Here is a 20,522-nt window from a genome sequence, read left to right as displayed (position 1 = left end):
TTCCTTCTTTTGGCAGAGCCCATCCTAAAGGAGCTTCCTGGAATAGGATGCCTAGAGGTCTACTTTTCTGAGACTGTAGATGCCTGATAGTTTGGCTGAGTGCAGATTTCTAAGATGGCAATTTTGAAGGCATTGTTCTATTGACTTCCACATTGTGGTATTGCTGTTGAGAAATTTAGAACTGTGCTGATTCCTCAGCTTTTTCCTGTAATCTGTGTACAGGTTACAATTTGCTGGGTCCTCTCTGAAGTTTATAGAATTTTCTCTTGGCCTCCACAGTCCTGAAATTTCACGACGCTGTGCCTAGGTTTGGGTCTGTTTCCATCCATTGTGTTGGGCTCTTTGAATCTGGAAACTTTCATTCTTCAGTTTGGGAAATTTTCTTAAATTATCTCACTGGTGGCCAGGCGCGGTGGCTCATGCCTATAATCCCAGCACTTTGGGAGGCCAAGGCAGGCAGATCACCTGTCAGGAGTTCGAGACCAGTCTGGACAACATGGTGAAACCCCGTCTCTGCTAAAAATACAAAAATTAGCTGGGCGTGGTGGCTCACCCCTGTAATCCCAGCTACTCAGGAGGCTGAAGCAGGAGAATCGCTTGAACCCAGGAGGCGGAGGTTGCAGTGTGCTGAGATCGAGTCACTGTGCTCCAACCGGGGCAACAGATTGAGACTTTGTCTCAAAAAAAAAAAAAAACTATCCATCTATCTATCTATCTATCTATCTATCTATCTATCTATCTATCTCATTGGTAATTTTTCCCCCTCTATTTTCTGTATCTATGAGAAACTCATATTGTTCAGATATTGGCTGTTTTGGACTGGGCCAAAAATAAGTTTTTCATGACTGTAATCATGAATATTTTAAATCGAAATCTGTTTTTTTGGTTGCCTGAATATATACATATGTGTTTGTATGTGTGTGGTTTAGGTGTCTATTTCTTTCTAGTTTTTGTTTTATAGTGTCCATGTCTTCTCCTTTCTCCCTGAGAAGCTTAATGATTTTTTGTAGCAACTTTTTTTCCTTCCTGCACAGATTCAATTTCCCAAGTGGCTTTTGTCTTCATTTGTTTAGGTTTCTTCTCTTTCTCTTTCTTTCTTTTTTTTTTTTTTTTTTTTGAGATGGGGTCTGGCTCTGTCGCCCAGGCTGGAGTGCAGTGGTGCAATCTCGGCTCACTGCAAGCTCCGCCTCCCGGGTTCACGCCATTCTCCTGCCTCAGCCTCCCGAGTAGCTGGGACTACAGGCGCCCGCCACCACGCCCGGCTAATTTTTTGTATCTTTAGTAGAGACGGGGTTTCACTGTGTTAGCCAGGATGGTCTCGATCTCCTGACCTCATGATCCGCCCGCCTCGGCCTCCTAAAGTCCTGGGATTACAGGCGTGAGCCACCGCGCCCAGCCTGGTTTCTTCTCTTTCATGTTAGAAATTTTCCTTGTGTAACTAATGCCCTTGGTTATCTGCTCACACTTGAGAGGGGGATTAAAAAGCAGAAGATCTGGGGTTCAGGCAGGGTGGCTCACGCCTGTAATCCCAGCACTTTGGGAGGCCAAAGTGGGCGGATCACTTGAGGTCAGGAGTTCGAGACCAGCCTGGCCAACATGGTGAAACCCTCATCTCTACTAAAAATAAAAAAAATTAGCCAGGCATGGTGGTGGCATGTGCCTGTAATCCCAGCTACTCAGCAGGCTGAGGCAGGAGAATTGCTTGAACTTGAGAGGCTGAGGTTGTAGTGAGCCACTGCACTCCAACCTGGCGACACAGGGAGACTCTGTCTCAAAAAAAAAAAAAAAAATGCTGAAGATGTGGATGAGCTTGTTGTCTGGGGAATTCATGGTAGGGGGAATCTGGCTGGTCTTTTTATTTGGGGAACCTCTGTGGTCATTACCTCTTGGGCTGGTGAGAGTCCTCAGAGAAGCCTGTTCCAATCTTTTCCCCAGAGGTTGACAGAGAGCCTGGTTGCCAGTAATCTGGGATCTAAGTGGAAAAGAAGACTGGAAGTCTCAGCATCCAGTATGCAGATGTGCATATAACCCCTCCATGCTGTTTGTGTACAGGCCCCCTGAAGGGTGAAGGAGTAGGGAGGAAACTCCAGGTTTTTTGCTGGGGTAAAGAAGGGGCAGTCACCTAACTGCTTGGAGTGGCCAAAGGGATCTGTGGGATCCAGCTTTTTCAAAAGACTTTAAAAGGTCACTAATTATTTAGCCCACCTCTCTTTTTATAGAGGGTGCAATTGCCTTTAATTATTTAGCCTTTTGGAGATTCCATGGTGTAAATCAGATTATTTCTTGGCTTCTGCTTATTCCACCAAAATGTTTTTGCTATTGTCTCTTCACTCATTCTCTCCATCCTTGCTGATTTATACATGAAATAAAAAAATTTCTTTATTGTCATTGTCTTAGGCTTTCAGAAGAGAGAGAAAGTAGAGGTTTTTGTCCAGTCTGCTAATAGTGGCTGGAATATAATTTCTTTACCAATCTCTATCCAGAGGCTGGCACCATTCAGTCATAGCAGTGTGTTGCCGTTTTCCCCTTCGTCTACCCACAGGAAACATTTTCGGATCAGGCTGGACCGCTGAGCCCAGTTTGGACCTCAGATGCCTTCATATACAACTCTAAGTGTCCACTACCAATTGATCATAGTTGTCATAGGGGGCAAAACCTTAGGTTGGGTGGTACATAGGTTACTGGCATAGAGCCCGTGTTCCTGTTTCTTTCTTTCCTTTTCTTTTTTTTTTTTTTTGGCGGGGGTGGAGACAGAGTCTCGCTCTGTCACCCACGCCGGAGTGCAGTGGCACGATCTTGGCTCCTGGGTTCAAGTGATTCTCCTGCCTCAGCCTCCCGAGTAGCTGCGATTACAGGTGTGCGCCACCACACCCGGCTAATTTTTTTATTTTTAGTAGAGACAGTGTTTCACCATGTTGGCCAGGCTGGCCTCGAACTCCTGACCTCAGGTGATCTGCCTGCCTCGGCCTCCCAAAGTGCTGAGATTACAGATGTGAGCCACCGCCTGGCCTATTGTTCCTGTTTCTTGAATTCACTTTGTTTAAGATGACTCTTTCTGCCATTTTGACCTCTGAATGTTTTACCTTTCAGTGAAGTGCAGCTTCTATTAAGTCCAATATTATTTTAATCTGAAAGATGGGATTGGTGTCGTTGATGGCCATGTGGCCTCAATGGAAGTTATCATTATTTCCTTCTGGAGGCCAGTTTATCACACAACTGCCTTACCAGCAGCAGCACCCTTACTTCCCTTTCCACTTGTGCCCTTCTTGGAATGTGCACCAAGTTCCTGTTTCTGGCTGGGCTGACCTACCCTGCCGTTTGTGGATGATCACAACTTTCCCAATGTCATTTTATCAGTCGAGTCATTCCTCAGGCTCCCTTAATGGGCTGTGAACTTCCAGCATGCTCTCCCAGTTGCTTTGTAACATCAACATTGTTTATGGTTACACACATGATGACAAGAGTCAATTTCCACAAAAGTAGGAGGAGAATTGTTCCTAAGCCATCTTATCTGTGCAGAAAAAGCAAAGCTGTATCTTCCCATGATGGCAGCTATGCATTGGCAATACAGAAAACAGGAGTGCTGGCGATTGTGACAACGGAGTGAGTGCAATAGTTACTTTACCTTTGGAGGATGACAGATGGTTAAAAAGGGTTTTTCAGCAGGTACCACTAGGCACCATTGTGAACAAAAGCTTGGCTAGTAGGGATACTGCAGAGCTCATTCCTCCCATTGTGCTTCCACAAGCATCCTTCCCTTTTCTAAACAAAGCCTTTGAAGTCATTGGAACCTCCCTTTTCCATGCAGTATAGTTTTTCTGTAATGTGCTGGGTCTTCACAGAAGTTCTTTCCTAGGGAAAGCATGGTACCAAGCAAGTACTTAATATACTGAATGAATTTTCCAGATAATTTTGGACACTTTACAGTTAAGAAAAAATGATATTTAGGCCAAGTGTGGTGGCTCATGGCTGTAATCCCAGCACTTTGGAAGGCCGAGGCAGGTGGATCACTTGAAGTCAGGAGTTCAAGACCAGCCTGGCCAATATGGTGAAACCCCATCTTTACTAAAAATACAAAAATTAGCCAGGCCTGGTGGCATGTGCCTGTAATTCCAGCTACTCGGGAGGCTGAAGCAGGAGAATCTCTTGAACTCAGGAAGCAGAGCTTGCAGTTAGCTGAGATCGCACCACCACACTCCAGCCTGGGCAACAGAGCAAGACTCCATCTCAAAAAAAAAAAAAAGATATTTGGTCATAATTACCCAAGTTGTACCCAACAATCTAAATTCTCTAAATTCTTTTTCTTTTTTTTTTTTTTTTTTTGAGATGGAGTCTCACTCTGTTGCCCAGGCTGGAGTGCAGTGGCGCAATCTTGGCTCACTGCAAGCTCCACCTCCCGGGTTCACGCCATTCTCCTGCCTCAGCCTCTCCGAGTAGCTGGGACTACAGGTGCCCGCCACCACGCCCAGCTAATTTTTTGTATTTTTAGTAGAGACGGGGTTTCACCGTGGTCTCGATCTCCTGACCTCGTGATCCGCCCACCTCGGCCTCCCAAAGTGCTGGGATTACAAGTGTGAGCCACCGCGCCTGGCCTAAATTCTCTAAATTCTTGATTAGACTTTCACGTCACTTTTTCTATATATGGATTGAAATATAGAGCATTTAATTTAAATTTTCTCAAGTGTATTGTTTCTTGTATTATTCAGAAATATTCTTCACTGAAAACATTCTTGAAAGGACAATGTACATTATTATCATTATTTTCCATCCATGTATTTTTTCTTAGCATAGTGTTATGGTTATCTTGTTTTTTATGGCTACAAAGAATGGCTTTTGGAGGAGGGAGGGAAGTAAGTATTCATTATGTTATCTCATCAGTTTTATGTTTCTAAAGAAGGAACACTTTTGTTTGGATTTCTACAATATATACTTTTTCCTTTTGTAACTATATGTCATTTGTTTTTCATGTTAAAGCTTTTAACCTTGAAATGCTTACATTAGAGTATCAAAGCGACAAACTTTAACTTGTCATATACTATATGAGATATTTACAATGTGAAACTCTGTGTAAAGTATCCTACTCCTTTTATTTTTAATTTTGGTGACATTATAATGTGATTTAGTAGGAAAAACCTTTGCTTTTTCTTCTCTTATCCTGCATGGAGTTCCAATGATGTCTTTTGTTGCTATTTCCTTAGAAACTCTTAATGTCCTCCTATACTTCTCAATATTATGTTTCAACCACGACTTGTGGGATTTCCACACGACTGCTCCAAAAATGAAACTGGCTTTTTTTCTTACAAGAGTGATTTAAAGGTTCATTTTTCTGCCAATATGATTTAAGCGTGCAACAAAGTTAGTTTTTACCATTAGGGTTATTTTTGTTTCGTAGAAGGCAGTTGATTTCTTCATTTTCCTGCTTGGTTGATAAAAATGCTTGATCCTTTAACCATGCAGGGAAACAGAAATACAATTTAACTGGGTTTGAATGCTGTCAGACATGTAAATTTAGGTATACGTGCTTTTAAATTTTTTTAAGGATTGTCAGTGTCTTTGTCACATACTTAAACCAGTTATAGAAGCACTGCATGAAATAATTCTTGTTCATAAGTTCTGGAGTCCTAGCCAGAAGACATTTTTTAGGCTCAGAGCTGTTGACACACCCTCTTGCTTCCCCCAGGCAAAAGTTTGATCTTTGGGTGCCACCAAGGTTCTCAGACACCTGGTGTGCTCCTTGGACTCTCCTTGCCATCAGTAAAAAAAAAAAAAAATTGTCATTTTGCAGAGTTTTATATATTCCTTGTTAGAAGATGTAAACAATACTGAAGCTTACAAAGAAGAAATTAAAAATAACCCTAAAACCATTCCAGAGAGAATCTTTGTGAATCCCCTTCCAGTCATCTCTATTATCAGCTGACTTTTAATAAATCTTTAGCAATGTTCTAGAAAATAATTAAGGAACGTTATGTTACAACTGTTTATGTAACTCCAAATTCTACAATCTTTATTTATACACAGATAGTTACTTTATGACATTGTAATTAGTCCATGCATAATTTTCTTTGGGTAATTCTGTCATGTTAGCATATGGTGGTACTTGGAGCCACTCCCTGGTTGTTGGACACTTAGATTTTTTTTTTCTTTTTTTTGTTTTAGAGACAGAGTCTTGCTCTGTTGCTTAGGCTGGAGCACAGTGGTGCCATCATCATAGCTTACTGCAGTCTCGAACTCCTGTGCTCAAATAGAAGGTTTGAGCTTCAGCCTCTGGCTTCAGCCTCCTGAGTAGCTAGGACTGCAGATGCATATGACCGCACCCAGCTCATTGAAACAAAAATTAAGTAGTGATGAGGTCTTGCTATGTTGGCCAGGTTGGTCTCGAACTCTTGGCCTCAAGTTTCTCCCGCCTCGGCCTCCCAAAGTTCTAGGATTACAGGTGTGAACCACCACACCTGGCTGATTTCTAGCTTCTATTCATCAGTTTTAGAAGGTCATAAAATAACTCACTAGCTATGTGAAGTTTCCATTTTTTCTCTTTTTTGACCTTTTAGAATTACAGAATCTCTGTTATGTGAGGACAAGAAGAGCCAGAAGACTTGAGGCCATGTTATGTACCCAGTTATAGGTCAGATAAAACTAGAAGAACCTGACAGGTCATTTGCAGAGCCTGTGTTCTTGTTGGTAATGTGTAGAGCCTCATTTCATCTTATTGGATGTCTACAGAAAAAGTTTCCAAGCATCAGTAACAAAACATGGAAGAGTTGTTATGTAACTGTGCAATGACATTTGACCTCAGTACCTGGTCTAGAGTTTATGAAACTTCGTGTGACCCGGGAAGGCATCTTATGTCCTCAGGAAACTCCAGCCTTCCTATCCACTGCGCCATTTCTCTACTGCTTGAGTAATCAGGGCTCAGTAAGTTGTGCAAGGCAACCAGCAATGTTAGAGAATTTTGCATTAATGTAGTTTCTTGATAAAGAACTACAGCGGAGTGAGCTCCTGTTCACATTTTCCCTTTGACATCTTTCTTTCTTTTTTTTTTTTTTTTTTTTTGAGACAGAGTCTCACTTTGTCACCCTGGGTGGAGTACAGTAGCATGATCTCGGCTCACTGCAATCTCCACCTCCTGGGTTTAAGCGATTCTCATGCCTCAGCCTCCTGAATAACTGGGACTACAGGCACGTGCCACCACGCCCGGCTAATTTTTGTATTTTTAGTAGAGGTGAGCTTTTGCCACATTGGCCAGGCTGGTCTCGAACTCCTGACCTCAAGTGATCTGCCAGCTTCAGCCTCCCAAAGGGCTGGGATTACAGGCATGAGCCACCGCGCCCAGCCCCTTTGTCATCTTTCTAGATATCATGGTCTAATGTTTAAAGCCTTAGGTGGATTTCTTTTTTCTTAACTTTTATTTTAGGTGTGGGGGTACATGTGAAGGTCTGTTACGTAGGTAAACACGAGTCACGGGGTTTTTTATACATATTGTTTCATTACCTTGCGTGGATTTCTAAGTTAACTATTAACTGGAATTATTTTCCTGTACTTCAGGTTTTGCATCTATTCAACAAACTATAATGACACATAATTAACAGTTCACTTGAGAAAGATTCATGGCCTAATGCTTGTAAAGGACTTTGAGCTTCTCTGAGAGTGTTTTATACACAGTCATGAACAAGGAGATGGCTTGTTCTATTTGGCAAAGGGCAAGTATATTATGCCCATTTTATAGATGAGAAAAAAGAGCCTCATAGAAGATAATGGCTTGCTTAGACTCACGGTAAATTTAATGTAGTGTCTGTGGAATTTCCCTTGGACTTTGTGGAATGAATGAAATCTAAAATTAACTCTGCATGAGTGTATGTGTAAGGAAGTAGGGAAAGTGGATTTATACTGTTTTAAGCAAATATAACATTTCGGAGGAGAGGCTGCCCCTTTGAAAGAGGGGAACCATGTTAGACAAATTCGCTAGAGTTCTTTTTTTTTTTTTTTTTTTTTTTAATCTTTCAAGCTTTTATTTAAATGCCAATGATCCAGGATGGATTTTAGATCTTGTTGAAAGCAGCCACATCCATGGACTGCACATAGTCCTCAAAAGCAGTGATCTGCTCCTCCAGCATATCTGTCCCAACTTTATCATCTTCAACTACACACTGTATTTGAAGTTTTTTAATTCCATATCCCACTGGAACTAGTTTAGATGAACCCCAGACTAAGCCATCTGCTTGAATGCTTCTGACGCACTCCTCTAATTTCACCATATCTGTCTCATCATCCCAAGGTTTCACATCTAGTGAGATGGAAGACTTGGCAACAAGTGCAGGTTTTTTGGCTTTCTTTGATTCATATTGTGCAAGACGTTCTTCCCTTAGCCTCTTTGCTTCTTCACTTTCCTCCTCATCATCAGATCCAAAGAGATCAATGTCATCATCATCTTTACTATCTGTAGCTCCACTTCCTGTAGTGTCTTCCACATCGGCAGGACCATACTTGCCCAAAGCTTTCTTCACTCCTGGCAGGCTGGCCTTTTCCTTTTCGTAAGACTTGATGTGATTATACCAACGTAGGGCATGACACAAGTCGGCAGGCGGTGGGCCGGACACGGCTTCAAATACTGCCACATCTGCTTGTGATGGCACATACCCCTGGATGTAGCTCTTGTCCGCCAGGTAATCGTTGAGCACCTGGAGGCCGGCGGGGCTTTTCAGGTCTCTGAAACCCATGGTGTCGGCTGTATCCGAGAGCTGGGGAGCAGCAGAAAGAGAGCGCGCAAGTTGTGGGCGCCTGGCGCTGAAGAGAGGAAAAAGGCTCTCTAGAGTTCTTAAAGAGAATTAAATAAATAAGCAGGGAAGCCAGGGATAAACTGATTTTCCAAGTGATTTTGAAAAGACCCCACGCAAAGTCTGGTGAGTAAATTCAGTCAGCAAGAAGTTGGGAAAAATATTTTTGAAAATCAGGACTCAGGAGAGGGCTAAACGAAAAAAGGTTAGGCACAGTTGGACATTTCTCAGAATGTTTATCAGAATATAGATGTGGTTGAACTAGTCTAGTTATTATTTTTAAAATAAATTACACACAAGAGGGAGTATACAGTCTACATGAACCCTTTGGGACATGAAAAAGCTGAACAGTTGATCTCAAGTCTGTGCAAAATGGCAGAGAAATAAAGAATGCATTTAGGGCCGGGCGCCGTGGCTCTCCTGTAATCCCAGCACTTTGAGAGGCCAAGGTGGGCGGATCACTTGAGGTTGAGGAGTTTGAGACCAGCCTGGCCAACATGGTGAAACCCTGTCTCTACTAAAAATACAAAAATTAGCCAGGTGTGGTGGTGCGTGCCTGTAATCCCAGCTACTCGGGAGGCTGAGGCAGGAGAATTGCTGGAACCTGGGAGGCAGAGGTTGCAGTGAGCCGAGATTGTGCCACTGCACTCCAGCTTGGGTGACAGAGTGAGATTCCATCTCAAAAAAAAAAAAAACCAAAAAAAAATTAATTTAGATAAAATGAATCGATCTGTACATGTAGATGTACATTCCAATGCTTGATTCAAGAAAGAGATTCAGATATTATGAAGTCTTAACTGAAAACATTCACTAACTTTATGACTTGGAACAAAAATTTCTAGTGTTAGCTGTTGGCACAAATAATTCATTAAATGCCAGTTTTACCCATTTTTATGTTGCTTCAGCATCTAAGATAATTTTTTCACTGCTCATTAATGTGTCTTAAAGACCTAATGGATTTAAAGAAAACAAATGTATTTATCAATGGTATAGAAGATTGAGGAAAATACTTCCATCCAACTTTTCAGTCTAGAAAGATAAATGAGGAGGCATGTGGACAGGGTGCACCCTCTTGTACTGTGGCAAACTGACCTAAATAACACAAAGGAAATCATTCATTTGCACCTTCTTTATTCCCAAGTAATAAACATCCCAAATATCTATTGGGCATATATGATGTGCCAGGCTCCATGCTAAGCTCTTTACCTAGAGTATTAGGTTTAATCCTCCAGCCAGCCCTTTGAGGTGGGTAAGATTACTTTCAGCATTTTACAAATGAGGAGATTGAAGTTCAGGGAGGTTCTATAACACTTGGTAAGTGGTAAGTGGTGGAGCTGGAGTCCAGAACTCTGCTGAGCTCTACTCACTGAGGTATGCTCCTCTCCTCTCTCTGTCGTATTTTCCCTCCTTGTAAACAGAGCTGGACAACCTAGAAGGAAATGTGAAGGTCTATTTCAAACAAAACCAAGCAGTTCGTTTCTCTGGATATCACCCCAAGCCCCTTACCTCTCTAGATCTTAAGATGTCTTCATAGCAGCACTGTTGAACAGAAATATTCTGTAAGCCACGTATGTAATTTAAAATTTTCTAGTAGTCACCTTAAAAAAGGAAAAAGCAACAGGTGAAATTAATTTTAATAATATATTTCATGTAAGCCATATATTAAAATATTATAATTTCATGTAATCATATAAAATTATTGAGATAGTAGAAATAAGTCGGGAGAAATACAGTACAGGACATCTTCTGTAATGCAGCAGATAGAGTGAAATGCAGTTCTACCAAACAACAAGGTTGTGATTAATGGAAAAAAATATTATTTACTGCTTAAGTTTTACATTTTAAATTCATATTTATTAAAATTAAATAAAAAATGTGGTTCGCCATTCGCACTGGCTTCATTTCAAGTGCTCATTAGCTGCTGGCGGCAAGCAGCTCTCATGTTGAACAGTGCAGCTCTATAGCAAAGGGCACTCTTTGTCTCCTAAGGACCGGGGACTCCTGGACACTCTATCCCCATCCCTAACTCCTGTCAGCATCCATCTTATTTTCCCTGCCTGTGCCCAGAACTGCTATATATAATGTGCAGGTTATACATTACAAAATTCTGAGATGTCATTTATATTGTAGACCCAGTGGATTTGCTTATTTACTGCAACACTTTTTAGGACGATAGAAGTAAAGTTTTTAAAAGAAGAGACACTTTTTCCTAATTTATGCAAAAAGACTTTTTTTTTTTTTTTTTTTTTTTTGAGACAAGTTCTCGCTCTGTTGCCCAGGCTGGATTGCAGTGGCACAGTATCAGCTCACTGCAGCCTCTCGACCTTCCAAGCTCAAGCGATCCTCCGTCCTCAGCCTCTCTAGTGGCTGGGACTACAGGCAGGCACCATCCCTCCTGGCTGATATTTTTTTAAAAAATTTTTTGTAGAGACAGGGTTTTGTCATGTTACCCAAACTGGTCTCGAACCCCTAGGCTCAAGCGATCCACCTGCCTCAGCCTCCCAAAGTGCTGGGATAACAGATGTGAGCCACCATGCCCGGCCACAGAGGCATTGTTTTTAGCAGGGTGGGCAGTGGATTGTAGCCCTTCTGTCTCTTCCTCGCATTCCGGTAGTTGGTCCCATGGCACTGTTCTGTTGTATGCTCAGCACCACTCCAGTGCTCTGCCTGTGGCAGAAAGTGTAGAAGCAGCCTCAGTCAACCTCTCCTCCCCCAGGAATACTGTCACAGAGCCATAGTCATTCTTCATGGTAGTTTACCTTGGAGTCATATGTGTGTTATTCATAATTGTATTCCCGGTGCTTCGTGCACAATAGTTGCTCGGCGTGTTTATTGATTTGAATTGTTAGCTTAGCTTTGACTCTGTATTTGGGCCTCTGCATTGTGTCCTCAGTTGTCCTTGATGATATGTGACCCAGGGCTGATTTATCCAAATGCTGACCTTGCCCTCTCTTTCATGGAGTCACAGATCACCCTTCACGTGGTACCCTTATTCTGATAATACTAATTGTCATTATTGTTATTTTTACAAATAATAGCTGCCATTGATTGATCACTTACTTTGTGTCAAGCACCGTGCTTAGCAATTTATGTAAATTATTTCATTTAATCCTCCCACAATATCTATAGGAGGTAGGTACGATTTTACAATGAGGAACCTGAGTTACTGAGAAGTTACATTACTTACCTGAGGTCATACAGCTGGTAAATGTCAAAGCTGACCTTTAAAACCAGTTCTGTCTGACTTCAAAACTCTCTCAAGTGCCCTTTTGGTATCTGGGGCCTTCCTGACAAGTGACTGTGCCGTAGTGGACTGATTATTTGTCTGCCCAGACTTTCTTCCTTTGGGCAACTACTCTGTCCCCAATTCATGTGGTTTGGGTGGAGTTGACACTACCCAGGGATGATCACGTGATTCAGCTTTTGCCAGTCCAAGCAGTTCCTCCACTTGACCAAGTGATTGGCTCAGGGGTTAGCATGTGACCCAGTCTGGCTCAATGGGACTCTTCTGCTGGCATTTAGGAGAGGGGGATCTTGTCCTCTGGGATTTAACCTGGAGCGATGTAACCTGGATCTACTGGTGGTCATTTTTCCCTGCTCCATGGAGGAAGCCACAGTACAAGAGAATGAGATCGTGCAGTGAGAAGCAGCACTGCACGGTGGTGAGAGCACACTCAGCATTGTTTGAAGTGCAGGAGTCAGCTGTGCCAGGACTTCTCTATTATGTGAGCCAATATGTTCCTTTTGTTGTTGTTTGCCTAAATCTAATTATGTGCATTTGAAAGAACCCTGCTTAATACGATGCCGAGTTTTCAGAAGATGAGTATTTTTGTCTTGGATTCCCTATGCCATTGTCTGTCTGCCCTTGGTCATCCACTACTTTTGTGGCCTTCGTGCCTACTTGGTGCCTTGCAGGCCTTACATCCCTGTAGACTCTGCACCATGTTCAGCTTGCTGTGTCCCTTTTAGATCAGTAAGCCCTGCCCTAGTGAAAGGAGGTGCCACACCCAACACCTCTTCACCAACAGCCCCCGCCCCTCCATCCTGCCCTATGGCATAGCCCACAAATGGATCTGGGTGGGAAAAGGATTTTGCCATGAGTGGAGCATTAGAGAAATCTGTTCTTCATAGGCATCGGAAAAATTAGTCGTCAACCTACTCTTTGGATGCTGATCAAAGACTATAGAATGCTAACCTCATTTGGCCTCTGACACCATCTGGGATCTCAGCCAGTTTAGGTGGAGGCCTTGCCTCTTATCCCCAGTTTTTTTAGCCACCAGCCTTTCTAATCAACTGTCTTTCTATGTACTCTCAAGCCTCCTATGATTTCGAACTTCCATTCTTCTGCTGGCTGCCTTCCCAAATCTTTCCGGTGGCCCTCTGAGAGCATTGTTCCACTGTGAATCAACTCTCCCACACTGCAGCCTCCTCACAGAATAACAGCATTCCCTTCCCTGTAGCTCTCTCTGCTGTAGCCTACTCCTAGCTTCCCTTTGCCCCTTCTAGGGCATCACTTTTTTGCCTTCATGCAAAACCCCTTTGTCCTTTAGGGTTCAGGCCATTCATGCAGATAGCCTCCTGGTCTCTCCTTTTGCCACCAACCTCTTTGTCGTTCTCCCTGATTGACTCACCTGGTTCATGGTCATCTCTCCCAGCTCGGCTATCTCTGCATTCATAGATACAACCAACTTTTTATGTTTGCATTAGTCGTGCAGTTGTGTTGGGGATAGTTAATGGGAGTCGTTAATTATGACAGGAGTGGAAAATAAGGGTGACTTCATAAAAGAGATTACCTATGATCAGGACCTTGGAAAATGAATAGGATTTCAACAGGTGGTTAAAGAGGGAAGACCCTTCCAGAGAGAACAACTCGAGCAGATACGTGGGGATATGAAAAGGCCTGGTATATTTGCTTGCTCGAGTCCTGGGAAACAAGTGGTAGGAAAGGAAAAGGGAACTCAGATTGAATTGGACATGATTAGGCCAGGTTCGGTGGCTCACGCCTATAATCCCAGCAGTTTGGGGGGCCTAGGCGGATGGATCACCTGAGGTCAGGGGTTCAAGATCAGCCTGGTCAACATGGTGAAATCCTGTCTCTACTAAAACTACAAAAGTTAGCTGGGCATGGTGGCGCATGCCTGTAATCCCAGCCACTCGGGAGGCTGAGGCAGGAGAATTGCTTGAACTTGGGAGGTGGAGGAGGTTGCAGTGAGCTGAGATTGTGCCACTGCACTCCAGCCTGGGCGACAGACCAAGACTCTGTCTCAAAAAAAAAAAAAAAAGAATTGGACATGATTACATTTATTTAGGATTGAGGAATGACCCTAAGGAGTATGCGGGTGGAAGAATGGAAGAGAAAGAACAAGAAGAAGAGGGGCAGGATGATCTTGTAAATGACAAGATCAAAACTTTATTGGAGTGATTGTAAAAGGTGAGGAGGAGTAATTAAAAGAGTTTAAGAAAGCTCATAATAAGACTATGGGCTTTAGAGAGAGAGATAGTAGAAGAAGAGGTGGAAGGATTTTCAGGACAGAGTAGTTATGAGGGAGCAGGGAGGAGGGCAGAGGAATGAGACAGGACATCTGCTGCTTAGGAGAGGGGAGAGATTGAGGCCCTGCTGGTGATGGGAGATTTTGAAAGGGTAGGATTCCAGGAGACGACAGCTACATACTAGATATGAATCAAGTTACTTAGCCTTTTTATTACCTTATGAATAAAAAGTAAGATAACATGTATTTCATGATAGTAAAAGTGACTTACATTATGTAAGCCTCAGATGTTTCCCAAACTGTGTTCTATAGACTACAACTCTGGGAGATGTTAACGAGGTTCAGGGGAAATACAGTAAGTTCTATGATCAAATGAGGTTGGGAAGCGCTGTATTCTATATGGTTCACCTATTAAAGACTCTGAGAAATGCATACAAGGAACCAATTTGATGTTGTTTAACCCAGCTTTTCCCAAATATACTTGTTCATTCATTCAACAAGCATGCAGTAAACGCATGCTATGATAGTATGTTTTGAGTACTCTGCTGGCCACTGGTCCTAGAGTAGAATAAAGTCACCCAGTGTTCCTACATTTATGAGATTATGGTCTGATATAAGCACATGTTATCATCCCACAGCTCCTAGTGTTCTGAGGAACATGATTTGGGAAGCCTTGAGTTAAGGTATTTAATATTCCTTTTTGTGCTCTGGAATGGAATGACATGGAGTGATTGTCTGCCTGTATCTCTGCCTTTATGTCTCTATCTTACGTCAGTACCTCTGCCTCTTCACAGAATGTTTCCTAGACCTGCTGCCTTGGGCAGGGATAGAGCTGATGACAAGGAAACTTTCAGGTCTGGGAAGTTGGTGACTCACCCAAGATCACCCAGCTAGTTAGTTGCAGAACCAGGGACAGAACCCAGCTCTTCTGGCTCTAGGTTCTGGTTCTGTGCTCATTTCTTTCTTGGTAAGAAGGGACAACTTGAAATGCTTGAAAATTAAAAAAAAAAATTAAGCAGACTCAACAGACTCAGTGAGATACTGTGGCCTTTGCCAACTTAATCGACAATAGCAGGGTTGACTTAAGGATCAGCAGCACCACCACCACTACCACTATCATCATCATCACTAACGCTGAGTAATTACTATAATCCATGTGCCATACTAAGCACTTTATGTATATTTGCTTATTTAATTCTTACAACTCTATGAAGTCGTAATTATTACCCTATTTTATAAATGAGGAAGCAAGCTCAGAGAGGTAATTGTCGGTGTTTATACAACTAATAAGGAGCAGAGGAAAGCTTCCATTCTAGGCTGTTTTCAGAGTCCAGGCTGTGAACTGCATTCTGTTATCTAGTGAAATGTTTTTTCTGTTTTAGTATTTTCCTCTCAGAATCAGTTGGTCTCTTCTCCCTTCCATTTTGGCTTGCCTTGCTTCTTCGTCTTTGTAAAAACCAAATCTTAGAAAGGATCTGATTTATTTATTCTATGTCAGGTAGCATTCATCCAATATTTACTTCTACTATTTCTTGTCTTTAAAACCCATAGTCTTGTTATGAGCTTTCTGAAACCATTTTAATTACTCCTCCTCCCCTTTTGTAGTCACCCCAATAAAGTTTTGATCTTGTCATTTACAATATCATCCCACCCCTCTTCTTTTTATAATAAAGGCTGTTATTTCTCTTACATTCTTCTACTTGCATACTCCTTGGAGTCCTCCCTGAATGCTAAGTAAATACAATCATGTCCAATTCAATCTGAGTATTTAATGAATATTATGTGAAGGAACTGCTTTAGGAGCTGAGGACCCAGTGGTGAATGCACAGACCAGGTTCCTTTCCTGTGAAACTTACAACCAGTGGGGAGAGTGCACAAGAAAAACAACACATAATCAAGAAAAATGTGACACAGAGATAAGTACCATGGAAAGAATTAAGACAGGATAACATAGTGAGAAGAGCTGGCTGTCTACTTCAGACTGGGTAATCAAAGGAAGGTCTTTTTTTGTGGAAGTGACATTTAAACTAAAATTTGAGTTATAAGAAGGAAACTGCAAGAGAGAAATGGGTGGGGAGGAGGGAGAAAGAAAATGGAGCGCTCTTCCAGGTAGACAGAACATTATGTGCCAAGACCCCAGCCACGAGTTTGCAGTGTTTGAAGAATAGGAGGAAGGCTGGTGCGGTTGAATCATAGTGGGCCATTGGGGAGTGGTATTAGATGCGGTTAGAGAAGTAGGTCATATACTAGGTTAAGGAGTGTGGGTTTTAGTTTAAGTGCATTGGGTAGCCGTTGGAGGATTTTAGCAGGGCTGATGACACAGACCGATTTATGTTTTTTAATGATTGTATTTACTGGTACATGGAAAAATGATTATAAGGAGATAAGAAGGAAGTAGTGAGACCCATTAGGAGGATATTCCAGTAGTCCTGATGAGGGATAATGATGGCTATATTAGTTATTGCCACGGTAATCCTGTGTAACAAACAGTCCCATAAATTCAGCAGCATACAACAATTAGGATTTATTTTTGCTCATGAGTATAGGATGTCTGGGTAATTCTGCTGATCTTGGCTGGGCTTGGTTGATCTTAATTGGGCTTGCCCATGTGTCTGTGATCCACTGTGGGTCAGGTAGGCAGCTCTGCAATATTGCCTGGGTTCTCTGATATGTTTGAGGGGCCAGCTGGCTGTCAGCTGGTACAGGGATGGTCTCAGCTGAGATGTCTGGATCAACTCTGCTCTCATCCATATGTACATGACATTCCTCTAGTAGGCTAGTTTGGGCTTACCCTCGGGCTGGACAGTTGTATTCTTATGGTGATCGCAAAGAAGCAAGAGAGGAAGTAGAAACAAACACACACGTTTTAAAGACTCAGCTTGTGTCAAGTTTGCTACTGTCCCATTGGTCAAAGTAAGTTACATACGTATATCCATAGCCAGTGTGGGAGGGCATTGCCAAAGGACAGGGATTCAGACAGGTGTGAAAAGATACAAGGAGATATGAAAAATCGGGGCCATTATTCCAATCAATCTATTGCACTAATGGGGGAGTAGCGAAGAATGAGAAACTTGAATAGGTTCAGAAAATATTTAGGGGTACAGTCTAAAGAACATGCTGATGAATTAGATTTGAGTATGAGAGAAAAGAATGAATCAGAGATAATGCCCAGATACTTGGCTGAGCAGCTGGGGAGATGGTGAGGCCATTTACTTGGATACTGGATGAAGAGCAAAATTTAGGGGACTGTCTAGAGCTCTGTGTTAAGTGGTGGTGTGTTTGAGATACCTGCTAGATATTTAAATAGGTTCTGGAGAATGTCAAAGCTAAAGATGTAGATTTTGGAGTTATCAACCTATAGATGGCTCAGCTGGAATTCCAGGATGCATGCCTTGGCTGGGATCTACTGAAATCCATCAGCCAGTCACCCTGAAATCTTCTGGTCTATGAGTAACTGATAAGACTCACATTGTGCTTTGAATGTGCTTTTCTATTTCACTATTTTAAAATATTAGTGTCTACTTGTATAATTTGTGCTGTGAACTGAAAACTATAGTTTTCCCACTCTGCCATGTACAGCCTTCTGATTTGGCAGAAATAATACTGAAAGGACACCTGCCAGGGTCTTAGTAATTCTTAGTTATAGTAATCCGAGACATTTCAGCTCAGGGTTAGCAGAAAGATCATGAAGTCAAGAAGCAGGGCTTAAATCAGATGAAGTTGGAATCTCCAAAGGTAATTACTTCCTGTGTGAAGCCATAGGTCTTTGGGACTGTTTCCTGTTACCTTGGGCCATTCAGCCAAGTACACCATAAAATACTTGGCCTATCAGGAAGGCACATACTAGCATTTAAAAAATTTTACAAATGTGCTGTTTAAATTATATTACACAATATTACCACTAACATAAGATTTACATTTCTGTCACATACTGGAGGGTGTATCTTAAACTGAATTTCACTCAAGTTTTGCCAAAAGTGGTCTTGAGATAATATTTAACAGACACAGACCAAGGATCATATTCCTGATTTACCTATTTCTGTACTTTATTCCTATTTCTTGACTTAACCAGATAGTAACCTATTTAGCTCAGCCCAGGTAGGAATGCCTTTACTAAGGATTTATTTACTAAGCCGTTATGAAATGTTAATATAAGAAGTAGCCTGTTGAGGAACGCTTTTGTAATTTCTGCCCAAACTGCTGTTGAAGATATTTTGTAATATCTTCCATTATCTTTTATGATCCCATAAACTAGTTTCTCTTTGGAGTTTAGTGACAGGGAAAATTTTTCTTTTGATAAGTTGCTGTGTATTTTATCATAAACATTATTATTCTATGAAGCATTCAAAAAATTCTTTAATCCCTGATATTTTGAGAAGCTCTAAACTTGACACACAATTACACAAAATGTTTTAGATTTCTGGTTTTCAGCGTGTAGTAGAATTGAAGCATATATGAATTAGGGGAATTCAACTCTGTGGGCCAGCCAAAAAAAAAAAAAAAGACAGGAGACAGAAAGGGAGAGAGAAACAGCAATGTAAAGAGTGCAGGTGAACCTATTCATCTTTCCACCTGATGAGCATACACCCCAGAAGGGGTGTGTACTGGAGGCGTGTGAACCTACTGCTCTCTTTGTCTGCCTGAGTCTGCAGAGGGTATCCATGAGCATCTCACAGTGCTCAGTGTGATTTGTGCTTAAAGATACATCCCTTTTTATACAAACTGACCCCTAGGTCCATGCCAGATACTTTAGTCCCAAACCCAAAAACCCAAAATTGATTATTCTGTGGGCTGGATTGTTTGCAAAAAGGCCTGCGTCATTCCCCTCCCGGTGTCTGCTCACCTTGAGTAGTCGCCTCCCATACTGACGCTGGGCTTGTGACTTGCTTTTGCCAGTGAAACAAGAGCAAATAAATGTAAAGCATTCAGAGACACGCAGTGTGCTGTGTACTGGGTGCGTGCCCTCTCTTACTGCACTTAGGACCCTGAGGACTGTAGGAGCAAGCCCAAGTTGTCCTGTTCAAGAGGCCACATGTGCCCTGGCTGATAGCTTATAAGTGCCAGAAGCGTGAATGAGGCCACCCTAGATATCCAGGCCAGGAAAGCCCAACTGACCTGCAGAGTTATGAGAAACAATATGTTCTTATTATTTGTACACCACTAATTATGGAGTGGGTTTTGTTTTTGTCCTCATCAAAAGCTAACTAATAGAACTTCCAGTGCTTCTGGACATTTCTGCTGATACTATGTTGGACATATCCAGAGAGAGTGTGTCAGTCTGCAGTGTGACCTGTGTCTCCTGTGGAAGGCTCAAGGCTAATTGACTGTGTTCAGTTTTTACCCTATGTGTTGACTGAGAACCAACCCCTGCATAACTCTGTTTTCTACTTTCTGCCTTTTGGTTTCTGACTCTTCCTTTTAGTTTTAATTCTCATCTGTATATTTACATGTTGTACATGTATTGTTTCTTAAATTACTTCTATTGAGAATAAATTCAATTAACATAAAATTTGCCATTTAAATCATTTTACAGAGTAGTCTAGTGATTTTTACTATATTTGTGATGTTATGCAGTCATCGCCACTACCTAATTCCAGAAGATTTCCATTATCCCAGAAAGAAACCCCATACCTCCATAACAGTAACCTACTTTCTGCCTGTATGGATTTACCTACTCTAGACATTTAATGTAAAAGTAATCTGTACAACTTGTGGCCATTTATATCTGGCTTCTTTTATCCAACATAATGTTTTCAAGGTTCATTCAAGTTGTACCATGTATCAGTATTTCATTCCTTTTTAGGGTAGAATAATATATTTCATTGTATGAATATACAAATTTTGTTTATCCATTCATCAGTTGGCAGACATTGGGTTGTTTTCAGTTTTTGGCTGTTGTGAGTAGTACTGCCATGAGCATTCACATACAAGTTTTTGTGTGAATGTGTTTTTAATTCTCTTGGGTATAATACCTAGGAGTGGAAATGCTGAGTCATATGAAAATTCTATGTTTAACTTTTGAGGAACTGCCAAACTATTTTTCACAGTGGCTGTACCATTTTACATTTCCAGCAGCAATGTGTAAGGGTTCTGATTTCTCCACATTCTTGCTAATACTTGTTCAGTTTTTATTTTTTGGATTATATTCATCCTAGCGTGTATGAAGTGGTATCTCGTCGTTTCAATTTGCATTTTCATAGTGACTAAAGATGTTGAAAATTTTTTATGTGTTTGTTGACCATTCATATATGTTTTTGGAGAA

At 41.7% G+C, this 20,522-nt stretch overlaps 2 protein-coding genes across 4 annotated transcripts in view; one reads left to right on the top strand and one right to left on the bottom strand.

Annotated features, from left to right (window-relative positions):
* Window positions 1-20,522, top strand: part of TEC (tec protein tyrosine kinase) — a 147,352-nt gene that overhangs the window by 3,621 nt on the left and 123,209 nt on the right. Inside the window, exon 1 of one of the 3 annotated variants that reach the window (XM_063619497.1) lies at window positions 14,080-14,202. The exons of the other annotated variants lie outside the window; for them this stretch is intronic. The gene's annotated coding sequence lies outside the window, so the exon portion shown is untranslated. Of the gene's footprint in view, window positions 1-14,079; window positions 14,203-20,522 lie in introns of those variants that run through there. 3 annotated transcript variants of the gene reach the window in all.
* On the bottom strand, window positions 7,966-10,786 carry LOC129465058 (elongation factor 1-beta-like). Its single transcript, XM_055246741.2, has one exon. It carries the CDS (start codon window positions 8,712-8,714, stop codon window positions 8,037-8,039), a length of 678 nt encoding a protein of 225 aa, XP_055102716.1. The 5' UTR covers window positions 8,715-10,786; the 3' UTR covers window positions 7,966-8,036.

The sequence above is a fragment of the Symphalangus syndactylus genome, chromosome 16 (genome assembly GCF_028878055.3).
Source record: "Symphalangus syndactylus isolate Jambi chromosome 16, NHGRI_mSymSyn1-v2.1_pri, whole genome shotgun sequence".
Taxonomy (NCBI): Eukaryota; Metazoa; Chordata; class Mammalia; order Primates; family Hylobatidae; genus Symphalangus; species Symphalangus syndactylus.
Note: the sequence above shows the minus strand (reverse complement) of the source record. Positions and strands in the feature narration are given on the sequence as shown.